General features: G+C 30.2%; 2 protein-coding genes across 5 annotated transcripts in view; one reads left to right on the top strand and one right to left on the bottom strand.

The window, feature by feature from the left end:
* Positions 1-300: 300 nt before the first annotated feature.
* On the top strand, positions 301-8,011 carry Phlpp (PH domain leucine-rich repeat protein phosphatase). 3 transcript variants are annotated; one of them, XM_067288696.1, is made up of 14 exons: positions 301-677; positions 3,928-4,189; positions 4,272-4,425; positions 4,493-4,553; positions 4,625-4,720; positions 4,792-4,953; positions 5,028-5,216; positions 5,283-5,445; positions 5,524-5,654; positions 5,726-5,869; positions 6,714-6,890; positions 6,967-7,189; positions 7,263-7,521; positions 7,634-7,826. In XM_067288696.1, exons 1-14 carry the CDS (start codon positions 307-309, stop codon positions 7,693-7,695), a joined length of 2,454 nt encoding a protein of 817 aa, XP_067144797.1. In that variant the 5' UTR covers positions 301-306; the 3' UTR covers positions 7,696-7,826. The 3 variants fall into 3 exon arrangements, with proteins under 3 accessions (XP_067144797.1, XP_067144796.1, XP_067144798.1); XM_067288695.1 differs by having other exon boundaries at positions 7,263-8,011; XM_067288697.1 differs by lacking the exon at positions 301-677 and adding an exon at positions 3,809-3,839 and having other exon boundaries at positions 7,263-8,011.
* Positions 8,012-8,523: 512 nt separating this feature from the next.
* The window catches only part of Su(dx) (Suppressor of deltex), a 69,179-nt gene continuing 59,210 nt past the window's right edge, over positions 8,524-18,492 (bottom strand). For both annotated transcript variants that reach the window (XM_067288692.1, XM_067288693.1), the window contains exons 18-23: positions 17,890-18,049; positions 17,685-17,818; positions 13,464-13,604; positions 12,899-13,019; positions 12,531-12,732; positions 8,524-9,994 (exon numbers count right to left, since the gene is read on the bottom strand). In XM_067288692.1, the coding sequence (XP_067144793.1) occupies positions 9,822-9,994; positions 12,531-12,732; positions 12,899-13,019; positions 13,464-13,604; positions 17,685-17,818; positions 17,890-18,049 (931 nt within the window). In that variant the 3' untranslated portion in view covers positions 8,524-9,821. The remainder of the gene's footprint in view (positions 9,995-12,530; positions 12,733-12,898; positions 13,020-13,463; positions 13,605-17,684; positions 17,819-17,889; positions 18,050-18,492) is intronic.

Raw genomic sequence — 18,492 nt, 5'->3', positions numbered from 1 at the left:
TCTGCTGGTATCGTGTCATCTCGATCCACAGGTATCACGCAATGGCCCAATGAACTTAAGACAACGCCCCGAATTGCCAGTTCCAGTTTGGTTAGCCGTTGTCGAGTTGTAGGCCGACTCGATAGTGTGTTGGAGTCATCTCATTACACGACTCTTTTTTCCCTTCATCTGGGTATAAGAAATCAACAAAGTGTGACAGATGGACGTTACATTCAATATAGAGACAGTCGTTCGGGTCGCATCGGATAATTCTGCGAGGAATAGATAACAATGCCGAAGTGAACATGAACCCGAGTTAATGCTGTTATGGCTGTGGAAAAGTCGACCTTATCCGATCAAATTGTCGTGGATGCTCGCAATAATGCTACTACCAATCGTTCGAAAGTGACGTTAGCCGGACACGGCATGAAATTCTTACCGGATAATCTTCATAACGATAATCCACATCTGACCACGTTAGATCTTCGACACAACCTGTTGGATTTGTGTTCGACGGATGCCAGATGCATTACACTCAACGATTTTTCACGTTTCGAGTATTTGGCATACCTGAATATCGCCGATAATAAACTGGGCCAACTGCCCCAATCGATAGGAGGATTGACAAAATTGGAAGAACTAAACATAGTGGGAAATGGATTAACGGTTTTACCTCCCGAAATTGGAAAGCTGGAAAGGTAAGTCATCGTTTTTGTGCAGATAAAACTTTCTATTTTCGAATACTCCATCAGACGTTCCCTAAATCGGGCTTTCAATCAGACCTTTTCCCTAGAGAGCCAGCTGACGTTCTGTCCTTGACCCTTGTCTTTCGACATTCAGTAGAAATTAAAGCTACTAATTTCGATCGTGTTGTCACGTAACTAAGATGGACGATCGATATAGACGACATCGGAGATGTCGTAAGAGAGTAATTCGAGATATACAGATATATTAGGCTATTGTGTTAAATAAAAAAACAGTTAAACAGTCTTTCTGGCAGAAACAAGATGTTTACCTTTTAATTAAAGTAATTCCTTGTATTTTAAATGTATGGCTAATGATGGCCGGTCGTCATCATCAGTCAAGCAAATTAGCGTGTTAGCCGATGATAATTAATGTTAATGAAGCTGCGACAATTACAAATATTCAAAGAAGAAAAATCATGATTTAGAGGTGAAAATATATTTTTCAATTTATAAAGTCGTTTTACTTGACATATATATTTTCTCCCAGAGGATAGTCTCACGATTAAATCACGTAAGACGGGCAGAAAAATCTAAATATATATAAAGAAATACGTAAGCGCAAAACGTGATGGGCAGGAAACGAGAAGGTAATTTTATAATAAAGAGATGTTATGTTTTAAAAATATGCCGAGATAAGATTAAAATCAAAGCTAAGTCATCTGTAAATATAGTTCGTGATTTATTGAAGAGATTTTTTCTTCTTATCTGCTTTTAGATTCTCGATGGAACGAGAAGGTGGTAAATAAAAGAATATTGCATGACAGGTCACTACCTTTAACTGCACGACCTCCTTCCGGCAATTTTCTAATCATATACTTCAATAGACGGTAATCTGAACTTGTAAAAATGGGTCGGAAATGACAATTTTTACAGACACACAACCATTGTTTTTCTTTTGTCCAGTATTAATGACATTTTAAATCTAACTTGCCAGAGCAAAAACACACACTGTCCATACACAGAAATAAAATAAATGATACAAACAATATAAAAATGTAACAGAAAATGAAAAGTAACGGTAATAATATTAAGAATCTCGTGGTCCTCTAGATCCGTTCAGTTATGTTTGAGTATAAACTTCAACCATTATATTCGCTATAAAAGGTAGAGGTTCGTAAAGATATTCTTTATAATTTTATAAACTAATTCGTCAAAATAACAAAAAAATACTTTTTGTAAATTAAAAAGCAATAAAATAAAAAAATGCAAACCGAAGTAGACGTAAATTAATTCAGAAATTGATGAAAATTCATAAAAAAAATTAGCTAATTTGCAATGTAAAATAAAATAAATTATGTCAAATTATTGAAGTATGCAAGTTCAAATATTTTAAGGATATAATTATAATAATCTGAATTAAAAATTATATACATTATAATACTTTTATCCGCACACAAAATGTATGTTATTAAACTTTATACGTGTTAAATTATATCTACATACATAAATTATATTGCCGTAAAGATATACGTAATTATATTATATATTGTACACTGTATGCATGTATGTAATCGTATTTGACGTTCCTAAAGTAACAGCCGGATAACTGTATTCGCGGACATGACCTGTAATGTTTTACTAGGTATTAAAATTAGTCGAACAGCTAATATTAGTTAACGTGATGCAAGCATAAATCAAACAATAAAATATTTTTTTCTTAGCCTATATCTGTATCAGATACTGGTAGCACTTCGTTAGTGGGGCGCATTTTAAAAGTCAGGAAGTAACTCGTCAAACTAGAAGCCTAATTACCGAACGGTAAAGTATCGATCTGCATTATTAAATGACTACTTTTTTCTGTTGGATATTCTATATACGGATATCAATCGCGCCCGAGGTCAGTAAGACGACGACATCGTTATCGGATCATCACTTAATTGCAGATTACGAGATTGACAGATTGCTACATCTTCGCCGACCCATTCAATTGTATTCTTTCGAATTTAAATGGCAAATTTTACTTCGTTAGTCGATCTGTATTAAGATTGATACAGGATTTAGGAACGGAGATTTTGATCAGATTAGATTACATTCGATTTAGAAACGTTACATTGAGCTTGGTCGAATATAGGCCTACGTACCGCAGTTAACAGAATACGTATAGTTACATTACTTTACAAAAGAAATATGTAAAGATTTAGATATACTAAACATCGAAATTTATTAAATTAAATTTTTAAAAGTTTTTCAAGAAATGCAATGCACTGGGAGTTTTGCAGTGCAAATGTCTTTTCTAGAGAGTAGGCATTATTCTGAGAGGATAGAGGGGACGTATGCTTCTTCTTATCAAAACTTTAAAATAAATACATAAAATTTATGATAAATACTTAATATATTTATTTAGGTGACTCTTCTAATAATTAAATAAAGTTAAATGACCGAACATTCTTTACATGCTCCTTTAAAATGGTAGCCTACTTGAATGCGCCATTGTTAGAGACTACGTGTAGGCCTATACAACTCAGTTTTTAATCAAAATTTGTGGGACCGAGTCTCACAAATGAACTTCCTAAAATAATCCCTCCAATAAAAATAATAATTATTATTCTATATAATTTCTGTGTTTTAAGAATTTATTATTTCGTTCAAAGTATACTAAAAAGCATTCCTGCGACGGTACTTGATATATTTGGCCAAGAACAAAAATCATATTGCTTATTTAATCACATGTTTTGAAAGAAATTTGCTGTCGTTTCTATAAAATTCTAATATATTAATTAGCTAAATTATATGGCTTTGTAAAAATATTAATAGGTTCTACCTAATAGTCTAAGTATTGTCTGCATTGTGAAAAGCCAATAGCGAGGAATAAACGTGCAGAGAAAGCAAAGCATTCGCTTCAATTATCATCGACGAAAATGTTAAAGGAATTAATTTGATTCTTGCGAACAGAACCGTTGAATTTCGAATTAAAATCCACCCGTGTAAAGAATCAAATAAGAAGAATAAACACAAAGACCAACACAACGTTGACAGATTATTGCATTACACAGGATGTAGCACAAATGCGTGACTCGTACGATCAGCATGAATCATAACGTGACGAATGTCTTCAAAACTCTATTTAATATTCTCTCGTGTACAAGGTTTCTTCATACGCCACTGCCTTTAGATGTAACTGCCCTTTCAAAGACAATCGACACACCTTGAACTTAAAACCTTTTACACTTGTAATAAATTTTTATATATATTTTTTGAACAGATTAACGAGACTGTATGCAGATTTCAACCAGCTGAGCACGGTGCCAACGGAGATGGAATTATTAAATAAACTAACCGTTTTATCTTTGAGTCATAATAATTTCATTATGTTACCGTCCACGTTACAGAAAATGAAAGCTTTAGAAGTTCTCGTATTAAGTGGTAACTGTTTGACGTGCCTCCTTCAGAAACCTGCAGGGTTAACTTATTTAGACGTTCGTGCCAATAATCTGCAGGGGATTATAGAAGTAAATGATCTTCGAGTAAGGAACTTGTACAGATTACAATTTTAATGAAATATCAAATGAAACTGTACATAAAAATAAAAACAAAATGCTTTTCCAGATGCTTCAACATCTCGACATCAGTTATAATTGTGTACAGAAATTAGAAATAGCTTCTTTGTCTCAGCTTCGTTTCATTGACTCTTCGTATAATCAATTGAATTTTCTGACTCTTCATGGAGAATCTTTGCAGATTCTCGTTGCTAGTAATAATAGTAAGTAAAATAAACTATAATTTGATACAGTTTATATTCGTGTATTTACAATTACATTATTTTTCAGGATTAAAAAAGCTCGAAATCGTATCGAGCGTAAACAAACTGGAAATTTTAGATGTATCCTTGTAAGTGAACATTTTACTTCACCACTAGAAATTTTTTAACAGTAATTATTTAATAGATTCATTTTATTCAGCAATCAATTGACGTACATACCAGAAATTGTGTGTGACGCTTCCCAATTAGTGATACTCGATGCTAGCCACAACCGTTTGCCAAATATTCCGAATAGGTAATAATATAATTCACCCTTTTTCTCTATTGTTTAAAATGCTCCAGAATTAAAACGAATCTCGTTTTTAGGCTATTTAACAGTGATCAATCGCAATTGCAAATAGTTAAACTGAATCATAACTTGCTGAACTTTTTACCCGAAATAACAACAAATTTTGCCTGTAGATGCATTCATCTTCAGCATAATCTTCTCTCGTGTCTTCCATTAAATTTATTTATTTATGCAATCAGGTAAAATGTATTTATTTTAAATCTGCTAACAATTTTGTATCCTTTAAAAACTACAACCATTAATCATTAAATAGGTTAGAGGAACTGAACGTTGCCCACAATAGACTTTTGAATCTACCTTTACCTTATCACCCAATACAATTAAAGAAACTATACCTTTCTTCTAATCTACTTAATGAAGATATATTTCAGTTAGTTTCGAAATGTCCGAAATTGCAAGTACTACATCTCGCTTATAACGGCTTACAAGAAATTCCCGACAGGTAAAATTAGCGATATATTTTTACAATTAATAAAAAATAAGGCAGTATTAACAAATGTTTCTTTAGTATTTTCCAAAATTTATCCAATCTTCGAGAGTTTTCAATGGCCGCCAATCAGCTGGATCAATTTCCTACGGGATTGATAACGCTACCGTTGTTGCAAATTCTCTGTCTACATTCAAACAAACTGACGAACGTTCCCCAACTATCCAAATATCCGAGTCTGAAGGTTAGTAACTTTTAAATGTTTTGAAATTCTTACATAAAGTTATCTTTCTTACGATCTATTCTTTTCTTCATTTTAAAGGCTATCGACCTAGCCTGCAATAATCTAAGCAAAGTATCCTTAATGTCGATAATATCGCCTCATCTTAGTTACCTGGACTTGTCATGTAACAGCCAACTTCAGATAAACCCAACGGAATTTCATAGCCTTTGGTAAGTAAACTAACGAGTAAAGACATTAAACGTTAAAAGTACTTTATTGAAAAAAGAATTTTTTTTTTCAGTTCAGAGAGATCGGTAGGTGTTGTTAATGTCGACTCGAAGAGAAGAAATGCCGTTCCTTTCACTAATGAGACTAATAACATAAACAACGTAGATGAAGATCCGTGGGTTTTGGGCTTTACCGAAACCTATAGTGGAACCGCCAGGTATTTTTCATTTTTATATTAATTTCCCTTTGAGAAACCAATTAATATCAACCTCGATATTAGAATTTCATTTGTTTAATTTAGTATTTATAATTAAATAAAAATCATTTCTGATTCAGATCCGAAATATTTGTTCTACAAAGTATCATTTGTAAGTTAATTAAATTTAAAATTATTTATTATTTGAACTGTATTTAAATTTTAAAATTAACAGATAATTGTTTCCGGATAGGTTTAACTCGAATCGTTTATAATTAATTCAATTACATTTTAAACACTTTTAATGGTACCCAATTACGCATTCAGAACACAAATGTTTTAGATGTGTTTTTAAAATCGAATAGTTAATTAACCGCGAATACTTAACCAAAATGATTTAATACATTATAATTATTCATATTAAATCCGTATTTAATTCGAAAATATGAATATTCGTAATATAATATGTCGTCATAATTTTATAAAATAGTATTTTCAAATTGGATTGATTAGAAAAAAATTATTTGAACAACTTTTATCTGAAATATGCGAATAAATGAGTACTATAAATGAAAAATGGTGTATTTAATATAAAGGAGAGTTTTAATTATTTCATTGTTCTAAAGGTCGTTTCTCATCCCTGACCCATATTCGGCGACTCTATAGAGTTAGGCCCGCTGGTAATGGGCAAATTTGAGACCGAGATCTATCCGTTTGGCAGTAAAAAACAAAGAAAATTAACATATTCTTTTAATACTTTTCTAAAAACTTTATTTATTTACATCTTTAAAATAATGTATTCAGTTCAGATTGTTGAATGGAAAATATCTGAAGTAACTTACAATTTTCTTATTACTTCATCCAGGTTAAGCATAAGTATGGACAAAAAGAAGCAAGAGTTATCAATAGTCGTTATCGAGAGCAACGACAGAGAACAAGTTTCGCTAGTAAAAAGCTTTTTACCTCAATTGTTAAAAGCTGAAAAGTCACGTACGGAAGGAGCCATCAATTATATGTGCAATACAATACTGGCTGCCCTCAGGTATATTATTTCGCCACTACTTTTCCTCTTAACCGTTCTCCAAGCCAATGTAAAAAAACGACAACGCAATTTTTAGGTTGATAAAAACAAAATGGCCACATTCCGACCCTTCTTTAACCCTTTATTGTCTGACGCCCTCGCCCGACGACGACGACGACGGTTGTTTTGTCCTGAGGCTGGTCAGCGCCGGACAACCCGCCGGATGCGTTTTGATTGATAACGGAGAAGCCATTGCCATAACAGAAAACAATATGGAGGACGTTCCTTCCGTCAATCAAGACTGGGAAACCGCTTTAAAGGTTATTAAAATAACTATTTTTAAAATGTCATTAATTATGTCGTCGCCGCTAATTACTTCTATTAATTTCGTAGGCTGGTTTTACTACTTCCAACAAATCGGCACTGTCTACGGACCATCTTCAACCCAAACGGAAAACCTGCTTCATTTCCGAACCGCAAATGAAGGAAATTCGTTTAAAGAACACCGAATCGCACCTAGTTATAGGGAGCAGCGCGCTGTGGGAGGCGCTAGAGGTTCAAGAGATACTCCAGATTGTAGACAGAAACGAACAGATAGTGCAGAGTTCTAAACACCTTTCGGAACTTTCTATGGCTATAGGAAACAGGGAAGGTGTGTGTATAGCGGTTTTAGCGCTACAGCTAGACAAAGCCAATTTATTCAGTAATTCGAGCAGCAACAACTCTAGCGATGATAATAATCAGAATATCAACCTGTTATCTAGTTTTCCGAATATATCGAACTGGCACAACGAAGACGAAGACAAGATACAAAACGACGAATTGATCGAGGATGCCGAGAAATACAAATCGTGGGAGTATATGTTAGAACAGAACCACAAAATGCTCTTTTCTAGAGAGCTGGAGACTATTCACAGATCTCTTGCCTACAGAAACACACCCGTACAGAATGAAGATTCTAGCAATTGGTGTAGCAATAATACCTCAATTCATCCACACAATTTTCGGGGACGTTATTATTGTTACGGTTATTACGACAAAAGCAAATTCCCATTTTAAATATTAATTATTTTAGAGTTGTAAAATTTGTATTTAATAAAGTATTTTGTTTGAAAATAATTGTTTTATAGACTGATTATTACGGGCAGATGGGGGGGGAAGATATTCGTGAATATTAATAGGTTAACATCCTTCTAACCCCTGAATTTTCTTAAAACCTGGAACTGTAAACCTATACCTTCAAGAAATAATTTTGTATAAAAACTTGCCTATTATTTTTCTTCTTTCTTATAGGCGTTTCCTTTAAATTACATTGTGGAATATTCGCAGTCATTTTTAAATCTTATACAGGAAAATATTAAATAAATCTGCTCTAGTTTAAATAGTGTCTGTTTATATTATATAAGCGTTTGTTAATATAATTTAAAAAACGCACGCGTTAAAAAAATCGAAGTCTAAATAAACGTATTTATATACAAATTTCTCCCATTACTACAATGTGTTAGGTACACAACGGATAGGAAATATATTTTATCTAACAGAATCTTACTTTGTGAGAACTTCCTACACAAATATGTATGTTAGTTATCAAATTAACTGTACACTAACGTTGCCAACGATTCCAATATTTATATGAATATTTCTTTTTTACAGATTTACAGAAATCTAAATTCTTTATTTTTCCGATACATTTAAAAACACATCTGTACATTTATAACTAAACCAAATATGCACTGTATTTTAAATTATTTAAATTTCGGCAATACGAGATATTCTCGTAATTCAATAAAAATCATCTTTTGGCAAAGATAAAGAATAAAGGAAATGCGTGAAAGACAAGGAATGCTACAAAGTGGCTAATAATCCAATTACTGAAACTTTTGATGCTAACTGCATTTTTTTAAACCATCAAATTGTTCCAGTAAACCATAAAGACTTCTCAAAAACATCATCTTTCTTATATAAATATCCTTAGATAATATTATATATATATATATATATATATATTTATATATAGATACAATAATAGTATCTAAATTTGTAATTACATCTTGAGGATTTATATCAACATTTTAACTTCGGGCATTTTTTCTTTCTTCATTTTTTAAAAACTTACAGGATTAGTTTTAATCATCAGAAAAAAAATTATATATATGTATATATATATATATATATACCATTGAAATGTTCATTTCTTAAACAATAAAATTAGATACACAATTTTCTACAGTTCAAATTTACAGTGGATTTATCATCAGAATAATCATTTTCATCATATACATAACTTTTCTCTGTAAATACAATGACAAAGTCATTTTAACTTTCCCTGATTTCTTTTCTTCATTTCTTTGTTGCAGAAAGATATGTTACAGATCACCCTATATATATAGTTTGTTTTTGATACATTATAAAATCCAAAATAACATGACTGCACAACTACAACGAATTAAAATAATCTGGTCCAACAATCTCTCAGGAACAATAGAGAAGGATGATCATAAAGTCAACAAGTAATTTATATATCAACTTGAGCATAAAACAAAAAACTAATAATAATAATCATTCACTGTATGAGCACAATTTCAGAAATGTCATAGAATGTTCATTTGTAACTCAAATTTTTCCAAAACTTTCCATTTGTCACTGAATGATAATTGACAGAACAGCAGTGAAATCTTTGTCAAAGCAATTACAAATTAGCTATTCCTTGTATTTATACTCCACTTATTATTGGTCCATAGTTATTGTTCATTAGTAATTTTCACAATGCTTTACATATAAACAACTTTGTGTTTACCCACCGGCACATTACTGTAGATTAATATTTGTCTCGGCACATTTTGAAATAGTGCATTGTTCTAGTGAAGTCTAACTGTTTGCTTTTTGCTACTTCTGCAAAATAGCGCCCCGTGGGAAGACATCAAATAAATGTCACTATATAACAAGTTATATTTATTCTTGTGCAAAACCTTCTGTTTCTTCAATGGCATAAGTTAATTTCTCCACTAATTGTTCATAGCTCTTATAAGGAGGCAAATCTAGTCTATTAAAACATGTGTGACTTCTTGGAAGCCATGTCTCTTTGCCAACTTTTTCTATACAAAATCGTTGTGGTCCATTACTTCCTGCAAATAAAAATACTTTTTTTAGTTCATTACAAAATTATTAATGTTAAATCCAATAACTATAATTTATATAATCAAATAAATAAATAGTTCATATGATAAATTACTGTTTGTACTTCAGAGGTTTGAAACAATGTATCAACTATAACAGCAACATCAGAAGAGGACCAGAACTCAGAAGGACAACCAACCAACTAGTAAAGAAAACTACAGCAGTAACACAGAACACGTTAGTGTATCAAAATCCTCTACCAAGTTTAATAATTTGTGTTTGTTTTTAACAATTGTTTTTTAGACTTCCATTGTTAGGAAAAACCAGCCAGTCACACTCGATGTATTTTAATTTTGTTTCTTTGTACTTGTAAATTTATGCATTGTGGACACTCGTGGGCCCTCCCTTTCCTATCCTCCTTTCTTCACCACTTCATTCTGCACTCTCTCCTCTTCCCCCTTCCTTCCATTTCCTTACTTAGGGCTAAGTTAGCCGTTAAACGACAGACAGCCCTCTAATTCCTTTCTTAAAAGTAAAGATCTCACATGATCATCAGAAGGATGATCATACTTCTTTTGACATTTAAGAGCAGTCACGGGCAACCCATAACTCCCCAACCATGCATATGACATACAAGGTCCTAATACATGGTCCTGGAGCTTTGGCAATGTCATTTTTTCTGTTTCATGTAGTTATGCAATATTAATAAGACAATATTTGTCACAAAAAATGTACAAACTAAACTTGAGCAGTGAAAATATGAAAAACTATTTATTATTAATTTTCATATCCATAGCATATTTTATACTTAGTGTACTTAAAATTATGAAGCTGGCTTAAAGTCTATGAAATTCTCAAGGCCCACATCCAGAAAAGTTGTTCATCACTGTTTTAGAAGATATAGTTTATACTAAATTAATCAAATCTATGGCTACAATATTTTATTAACTTTTCTATCTAATTTTATTTAATAACAAATATATTAAACAATAAATGATTTAACAATAGATCTTCCTAATACATATAATATATATATATATTTCATTGTGGAAAACTTATTTTAGATATAAATCTAGAAGCCAATTTATTGCTACTATTAAATTCAAAGTGAATAAATAAAGCAATACTAAAACTATAAAAATGCTTTGTCTTCAACACTCCATTTTTTAAAATGTTTTCCCCCTTTTTTATTTGATGTTATCATATTTCTGTCTATTTTCTTCACTTGAACAAACAGTATATGTATAATATATGTATTGTCATACTATATTAGACTATGAATTGTTTATAAACAGATTTTAGTAAAAGTAACTATCAAGCAAATTGCTAAATTTACTATTGAAAACATATTTAATACAATTAATATTTTTAATATTTGAGATAAAATATTATCTTAAACTTCTGATTCAGTAGAAGCAATAAAGGTAACTTTTAAAAATACACATAAGATACAGGAAAAAAGATAAAAAAAAAGAAAAGAAATATTACACATAAACAAACTTAACCTTAACTTAAAATATGATCTATGTTCTATAATATGCTTAAACTTCTGTATACTTTAATATAAACAATAAACAAGAACTGGAGAGAGAGAGGAAAAAAATACCACGAGGCTTTATTACAATATGCAAATAAATTGAATTAAAAAACTTCCTAAAAATGACTCTTGCTATTACTTAACATTAACATCATGTCTTTGAACCTACTAACCAAAAGATAAGTATTTAATTGAAAAATCTTTTTGATCATCCATCCTCAATCTCTCTAAGGATAAATCATTAAAAATATTTTATTAATTTGTTTTATAAATCAAATTTTCTTTTATGTAACGTAAAAAAATAATTATTTATATGAGAGCGGGGTTTTCAAGCTCCGATGGTCCATAAAACAAAGACAAGTGTAAATAACAAAATGAATTTATTACCAAAAGTTAGGTACAAACATGGTTACTTTTTGACATATCTGTAAATGAGCTTTTCCATCTCCTTGTCATAGTATGTTGCTGCAAGTGAATTGAGATGGCCTTATCAATGTTTTGAAGATCGTCATTAGTCTTAAACCTCTGCCCTGCTAGCCACATTTTCAGATCAGGAAAGGTAGAAGTCTTCACACATTAAAAAGTTCCAAGCTGAGTGGAAGTCTGAAAAGTGGAAGTCTTCACCACCTTAAAAACCCAATGTATAGCCCCAATCTGGTGCCAAGTGACTTCCACCTCTTTCCTGAACAGAAAAATAGTCTCGAAATTCTAGACTAATGACGATCTTCAAAACAACATTAGGGCCCATCTCAAGTCATTGGCGGCAATGTTCTATGAAGAGAGGATGGAAAAGCTCGTCCACAGATATGACAAATGCCTCAATCTTCACGGTGATTATATCAAGAAGTAACCATGTTTGTACCTAACTTTTAATAATAAATTCATTTTGTTATTTACACTTGTCTTTTTTCAGCCTATGTATTTCTAAAGAGATGCTTTAAGAAATTTAAAAAATATGTAAAAATTTATAATAAAAGTTTAATTTTAAAAAATTCAATTTTACTTACCCATTAATTCAGCAAAGCCTCCCACTGGAACTCTACATGTTCCAGTAACAAACTGTAATAATCTTGCCCTTTTTTCATTATCCATTTCTCTCACAAACTGCCAAAACCATATTATTTGTTTACTATTGCGAGTGTAATGTCTATATATTGTATTTCTCTGCCAATCTTCAATATCTATTTCTTGCATTCCACATAACATTAACTGAAAAAGTTTAGAATATATATATATATAAAATTAGTTTGAAATAAATATTACATTTAAATTATTTCAATACACATATATCTTGAAAAATAAATAAATAAAAATATACTGATTAAAAACATTAATGCTCAAATTATTTTAATGTAAAAATGCATATAAAATTAACCTCCAATTCTCTTTCATCAAAATAATGTAGCCACTCTAAAGGAAGGACCTCATTAAAACCATCTAAGAAACCTTTAGTTTGTTCTTCTTGTCCTCTGGAGAACCTCCAGTCAGTCATCAATCTAAAATATCAGATTAAATTTGAAATAAAATTAAGTCAGATAAAAAATGTTTTCTCAATATTACAGTACTATATTTATTTCTAAATTATCCTATATTCTATAAAATTTTACTATTATGTGAAATTTAAACTAATAAATTTTATTTCAATCAAATAGTGATTTTCTAAATTTTCATTAAAATTCTATGTCCAAATTTATGTAATAAAATTTCAAATCATGTTAAAGAAATTAGTTTTTATTTCTTCAACTTATCAATCATCATCATCATCGTCATCACTGCAAAAATTCATGTACTATAAATTATATACTTAATTTTCTTATGCATTTCTGTAAATCACCACTAATTCAATTCCAAACTATAAAATTAATTTTTGAAACATCTGTAAAAAATTAAATAACAAAATATTTAATAAAGTATTATTACTTTTTTCTTTTTCAAAATACCTTAAATATTCATCTTTGTTTTCTTCATTAACCTGAATTTTTCCTCCACCAGGTTTCAATTCATGAGACTGTATTTGGCCTAATATTTCAAAATCAACACTAAAAAAGAGTTCAAGATCACATTCTTCTATATTATTCTCCCTGAAAAACAAGAAATTATAAAATTAAAACAAAATTTCCATTTTTTTAATACTCACTGTTATTATTGATTTATTTACAAATATTTAACATTTCATTGACTTTATGCAAGATACTAATCAACAATACAGAAAACAAATTTATATCCATTTGAATATGAGTTTTTAATTATCATTATTATTTTGAAAATGTGACAATATTTTTTATAATCTTTTAAAATATATTTTGCCTTTAATATTTTTTTAATTTCATAATAAATCTGCAAAAAAACATGATGATTGTATAACTTCTATTTAGCTATTTAATCAAGACAATTCAAGAAAAAATTTTAATGTAGTTTATGCAAATTCCTTGTGAAAAAAATGAGAGCATATTTTAATTTAATAAAGCAACCCAAAATTTTAGCTATTAAATAGTGTTAAAAAGAGTTTTGAAATATAAACAGATTTTCTTTTTCATTCTTTTTAAGACACTGTTTCAATTTCAGTTTTTCATAAAAATCAAGTTAAGCCATGTTGCAGGGAGAGACTAACTTGTCCCTACTGCAAGCACATAAGTAGGCAGTGATGTAACATGTGACTGAACTAATAAAAAACAAAGTAAACAAGTTCCAACTTCATTTTTAAAACACAGGTTTCTTGTATTTTGGAAAATTTTCCCAATTATGTCCACAGGCTTAGCTCCATTTCATTGTAACATTTCTTTTTGTAGCTATTGCTATATTATTATTTTGTAACTACAAATTTCCTGGGACAGATTTAATTTCTGTTCATTCATGCAATCAGACATATTCTGTGTCCTTGCATATAGGATATATTACATTCAGTTCACTAGTTTCAACCAACCAAAATAAACAGGTAACTGAATTTAAAAATTTTAAATTATTCAAAAAATTGTCTGAATAATAATTATAAAAAAATCCAGCATCAAGTTGCTTAACTTTCCCAGCAACATTTAAAACAGATGGATGTGATCATCACATCCATCTGTTTTGATATTTTATAAAAAAACTTTTTATATTTTTAATTATTATAAAATGTCAAAAAGCTTAATTTTGAGTGTGGGGATGTGGTTTATAAAAAATTGTAAATGCTAATAATGAGTAAAATCATCATTAAGTTCAACCTTACTCAAGATATGGCGCACGACTTTCTTTGATCTCCTTACTCCCTCGACTTTTAATCAACAAAATTTATCATCATCAATCTGCCAACTGAAAAATTTCAGAAATTTTCAACAAAAAGCACAAAAGTTATTAAACTTCAAAAAGGTGAACAAAATCATGCCCCAAATCCACCATAACATCTATACATACAAAAAAAATGCCAAATTGTGTTGCATTTCTCGATGTTTTAAGGTCCGAGTCCAAAAATGTAAAAATTTTCGGGGGTCATTTTTTTTGACTGATCTCACTTTCCCTCTGTTACATATAACAGCACTAGGAAAGTAAAAATGCAATGGGAAATAACAAAATCCGCATGTTTGTTTCTTGGAGTAAATGTATTCAAAATTCTTTGCATTACAGAAATTAAATTTCTACTTTTATTTCTTTCTCACCACTAAGGAAACCTTTACTTTACATAACATTTACCTTTTACTTGCAAGATAATAAAAATTTTGTATTTAAAAATTTTAAAATTAGATGTTAGTAAATTAATTTAAAATTATTAAATTAAAAAATTCTTTAATCTAAATCTGTCATAAATTTAACTTTGAATATTAAAGAAAATGGTGCTATTTGTATGCTGCACCTCTGTGCTGCAACACTACAGATGATGCTCCTGTCATTAGATTCAACAGGCCTGCAATGAAGATATTCACAAATTAAAGCATATTTAACAATTGTATTATTATTTATATGTTAGATACTTCTTAGGTTTTTAAATGATTTTAATGCTTTAGGTTAAGTTTTATCATTTTTATGGTTTTTCATTATATTGTCAAGCATTGTATCATGATTTTGGTTTGTTCTGTTATTGATAAATTGATGCACACTGTTTATAAAGCTACAAATAACCTAGCACATGTAGAGGACATAATAAGAGGACTTTACATCTCTCACCTAAAATCTGCATTAGCACATTCATACATCACTAGACCCAATGGATTTTATTGTGAAACCACAAATTTTATTGGTGAAAACCTAGGTTCCACAAAACACAAGTTTCCCTGCTCTAAACCATTCTGCAAATGCTGGAATTTCAAAACAGACCATATAATGCTTTCTCCAACATTTCAACAGTGGATTACCATCACAGAGAAGAAAGGAGTCTGGTAAAAAAGCAAAAGTTCTAACGAAAATCAAGTTGAAAGGATCAAGCAAGGCTCACCAACTGCAGTCAATTTAATAGAGCACAAACTTACCAGGTCAACAAATTCAAATATCTTGTCTCAATATTTCAAGGAAAAAAAAAGAAAGACTGCTTTTACAGCAGAAATCAACAGCATGGGTTTACAGGAAATAATATTTGGTCAGATCAACTGTTACCTATGGAAAAGAAAAAATCTCTCTCCTGGCACAAAGTTGTGCCTATATATGGTTCTAATTTTACCCACATTTCTCTATGGTGCTGAAACATTGACTATGTTGAAACCAGATGAGAATAAACTAGAGGCATTCCAGAGAAAATACTGGGTGTAACCCTACTACACCACATATGTAATGAAAACATCAGGAAGTGCTGTTTAAATAAGCCAACTATATCATCAATCATTTGACTGCAGACTACAATGGTTTGGACATATATCAGAATGGATTCATCTCATTTGCTATACGAGCTACTGTGAATAGAAAAACCTGATGACTAGAAGACAATGTAATGCAGCCAAAAAAAACCTGGCAAAAAACAATTGAATTAGACTTACAGTGCCAAAAACTAATATTCTTGGAAACTCAAACATCAGCTTCTGAACACTAACTATGGAGGAGCATTGTTAAAAATTCCTGTAAACCTGTTGTCACATACTTCCAGTGGCAAAACTAAAAATTTCATGTAGTTGGCTCCATCAGACTGAAAACAAACACACATTCAATATCAAAAGAAGCAAATAATTCCAAACAGAATACACATGCAAAAAATGTAGTATGGAAGATTACTGTGAAAATTCTCTGAAAAGTTATTTATTTTGGACGAAAAATCTTACTTCATCCTCTTATATTCAATGATCAATGGTAATGTTGGATTTTATACCAATAATGCCTCTACATCTACAAATGTAGTTTTCCAAAGAACTTGAGGGTAAAGTTCTGGTTTGGATTGTAATGGAACCAAAGGATTAAGTCAAGCCCTAATCAGAAAACCAATTTTTATCAACAACACCCAGCAATGTTTAAACGAATATGTATGATGTTGCCTGATACCTAATATTCAAAAGAACTATTCTCCTGCAGAATGCATCTTCTGACCAGATCAAGTAAGATTCCAAAACTATATTGGATTACTTGCAACAAAAAAAAAAGTTCCCTTCATTGAAAAAGAAAACAACTCTGAAAATGTGCCTGAAATTTAACCAATTGAGGATTTTTGGGCAATCCTCAAGGTAGTTGTTTACAAAAAAAAAAGTAAAAGAAAAAAAAAGCTAGTCTAATCACTGATCAACTGCATAAAGTAATGTCTGAAAATTTAGTCTTGTACAGAAACTTACACTGCACACCTAAACTTGAATCACCTGTGTTCAACAATGGGAACTTGTAAAATTACAAAAATAAATGTCCAGTTTTCATCATCTTTCAAAACTCTATGAAGAAGTTCATAGAGTTTTCTTTTTTCCAAAATAAAAACTATGTTGCACAAACTTGTTTGGAATTTTTTTCCAAACCCATCACCCATCATTATGCATTATTGTTGATGATATTTCTTTCAACACCAAAAATTCCAAATATATATTATTCTGTGCATAAAATTACATATGTTATATTAAACTCATGCATTTTTAAATCAACAACTTATTTAAAAATGATTATAACATTAGAGAAGTGTTATTAGACAAAATCATCAAATTTATGTAACATATTTTTATGATTTCATTAAAAATTGTTAATGAAATTAATATATGTAAAAACATATAACAGAAAATACTTACTTAATCCAAACTAATGAATTGTAAAATTCAGGATCAATTGTTTCTATATCTTTCATAGTTAACTTTTTGCCTAACATTCGCTTATAGAAAGGTAATGTAAATCCACTGTATATAAATTTTCCATGAAATAATGCCTAAAAAAATAGCCATTATTGTAAATTTTATAAAATAAATAAATATATAATAAAATTTGAAATTTACTTACCATAGCAATAAATCGACCAATAAACCTAAAATATAGTAAATGATCTGGATTGACAGAAGAGGCAGGATTGATTTGAAGACTGTAATTATTTTTGCCTGCATATTCAAAAAGGCAATACATAGGATTAAGTACCTCATGTGAGAGGAGGAAAAACCATTCCCTGAAATAAAAATAATTAGATTAATACTTCAAACAAATTTTAATTGAAATCACTCATAATTTCCAGCATAAAATCCAATACAACTATATATATAGCATACATAAAAGGCAAAATTTAATCAGACATTGGTATTATGTAAATAAGAGGCCTCAAATACTCCCAGATCTTAGATATGTCATTAAACATGAAACTGAAACAATTCTAGACAATATGTTTAAGTTAACAATCCAGAAATTTGTGTTACAAATTCACCATGTAGTAGTAGTGAATGGCCATGTTATTCACTGATTTCCTTTTGTCAACTCATAATGGTAATGTAATGTGTTTTACTTCTAACAATGTAAATAAAGTTATTGCAGAAATAAGTTGTACATACCCATTTAAACACCCTTTAATTTCAAATCTATAAAGAACTATTACTGATTATGTTAATATCAAGTTAA

Source organism: Centruroides vittatus, unplaced genomic scaffold (assembly GCF_030686945.1).
Source record: "Centruroides vittatus isolate TY-2023 unplaced genomic scaffold, ASM3068694v2 scaffold_899, whole genome shotgun sequence".
Lineage (NCBI taxonomy): Eukaryota > Metazoa > Arthropoda > Arachnida > Scorpiones > Buthidae > Centruroides > Centruroides vittatus.
The sequence above is the reverse complement of the archived record's forward strand: the minus strand, read 5'-3'. Positions and strand labels throughout refer to the sequence as shown.

What these genes read in the sequence shown, in the direction of transcription:
- Phlpp (XM_067288695.1), top strand. Translation starts at nt 307, where the DNA reads ATGGCTGTGGAAAAGTCGACCTTATCCGATCAAATTGTCGTGGATGCT. An exon ending in TTACAAGAAATTCCCGACAG is followed by an intron (nt 5,217 to 5,282) that starts GTAAAATTAGCG and finishes ATGTTTCTTTAG; the next exon opens with TATTTTCCAAAATTTATCCA. An exon ending in ACCTATAGTGGAACCGCCAG is followed by an intron (nt 5,870 to 6,713) that starts GTATTTTTCATT and finishes TACTTCATCCAG; the next exon opens with GTTAAGCATAAGTATGGACA.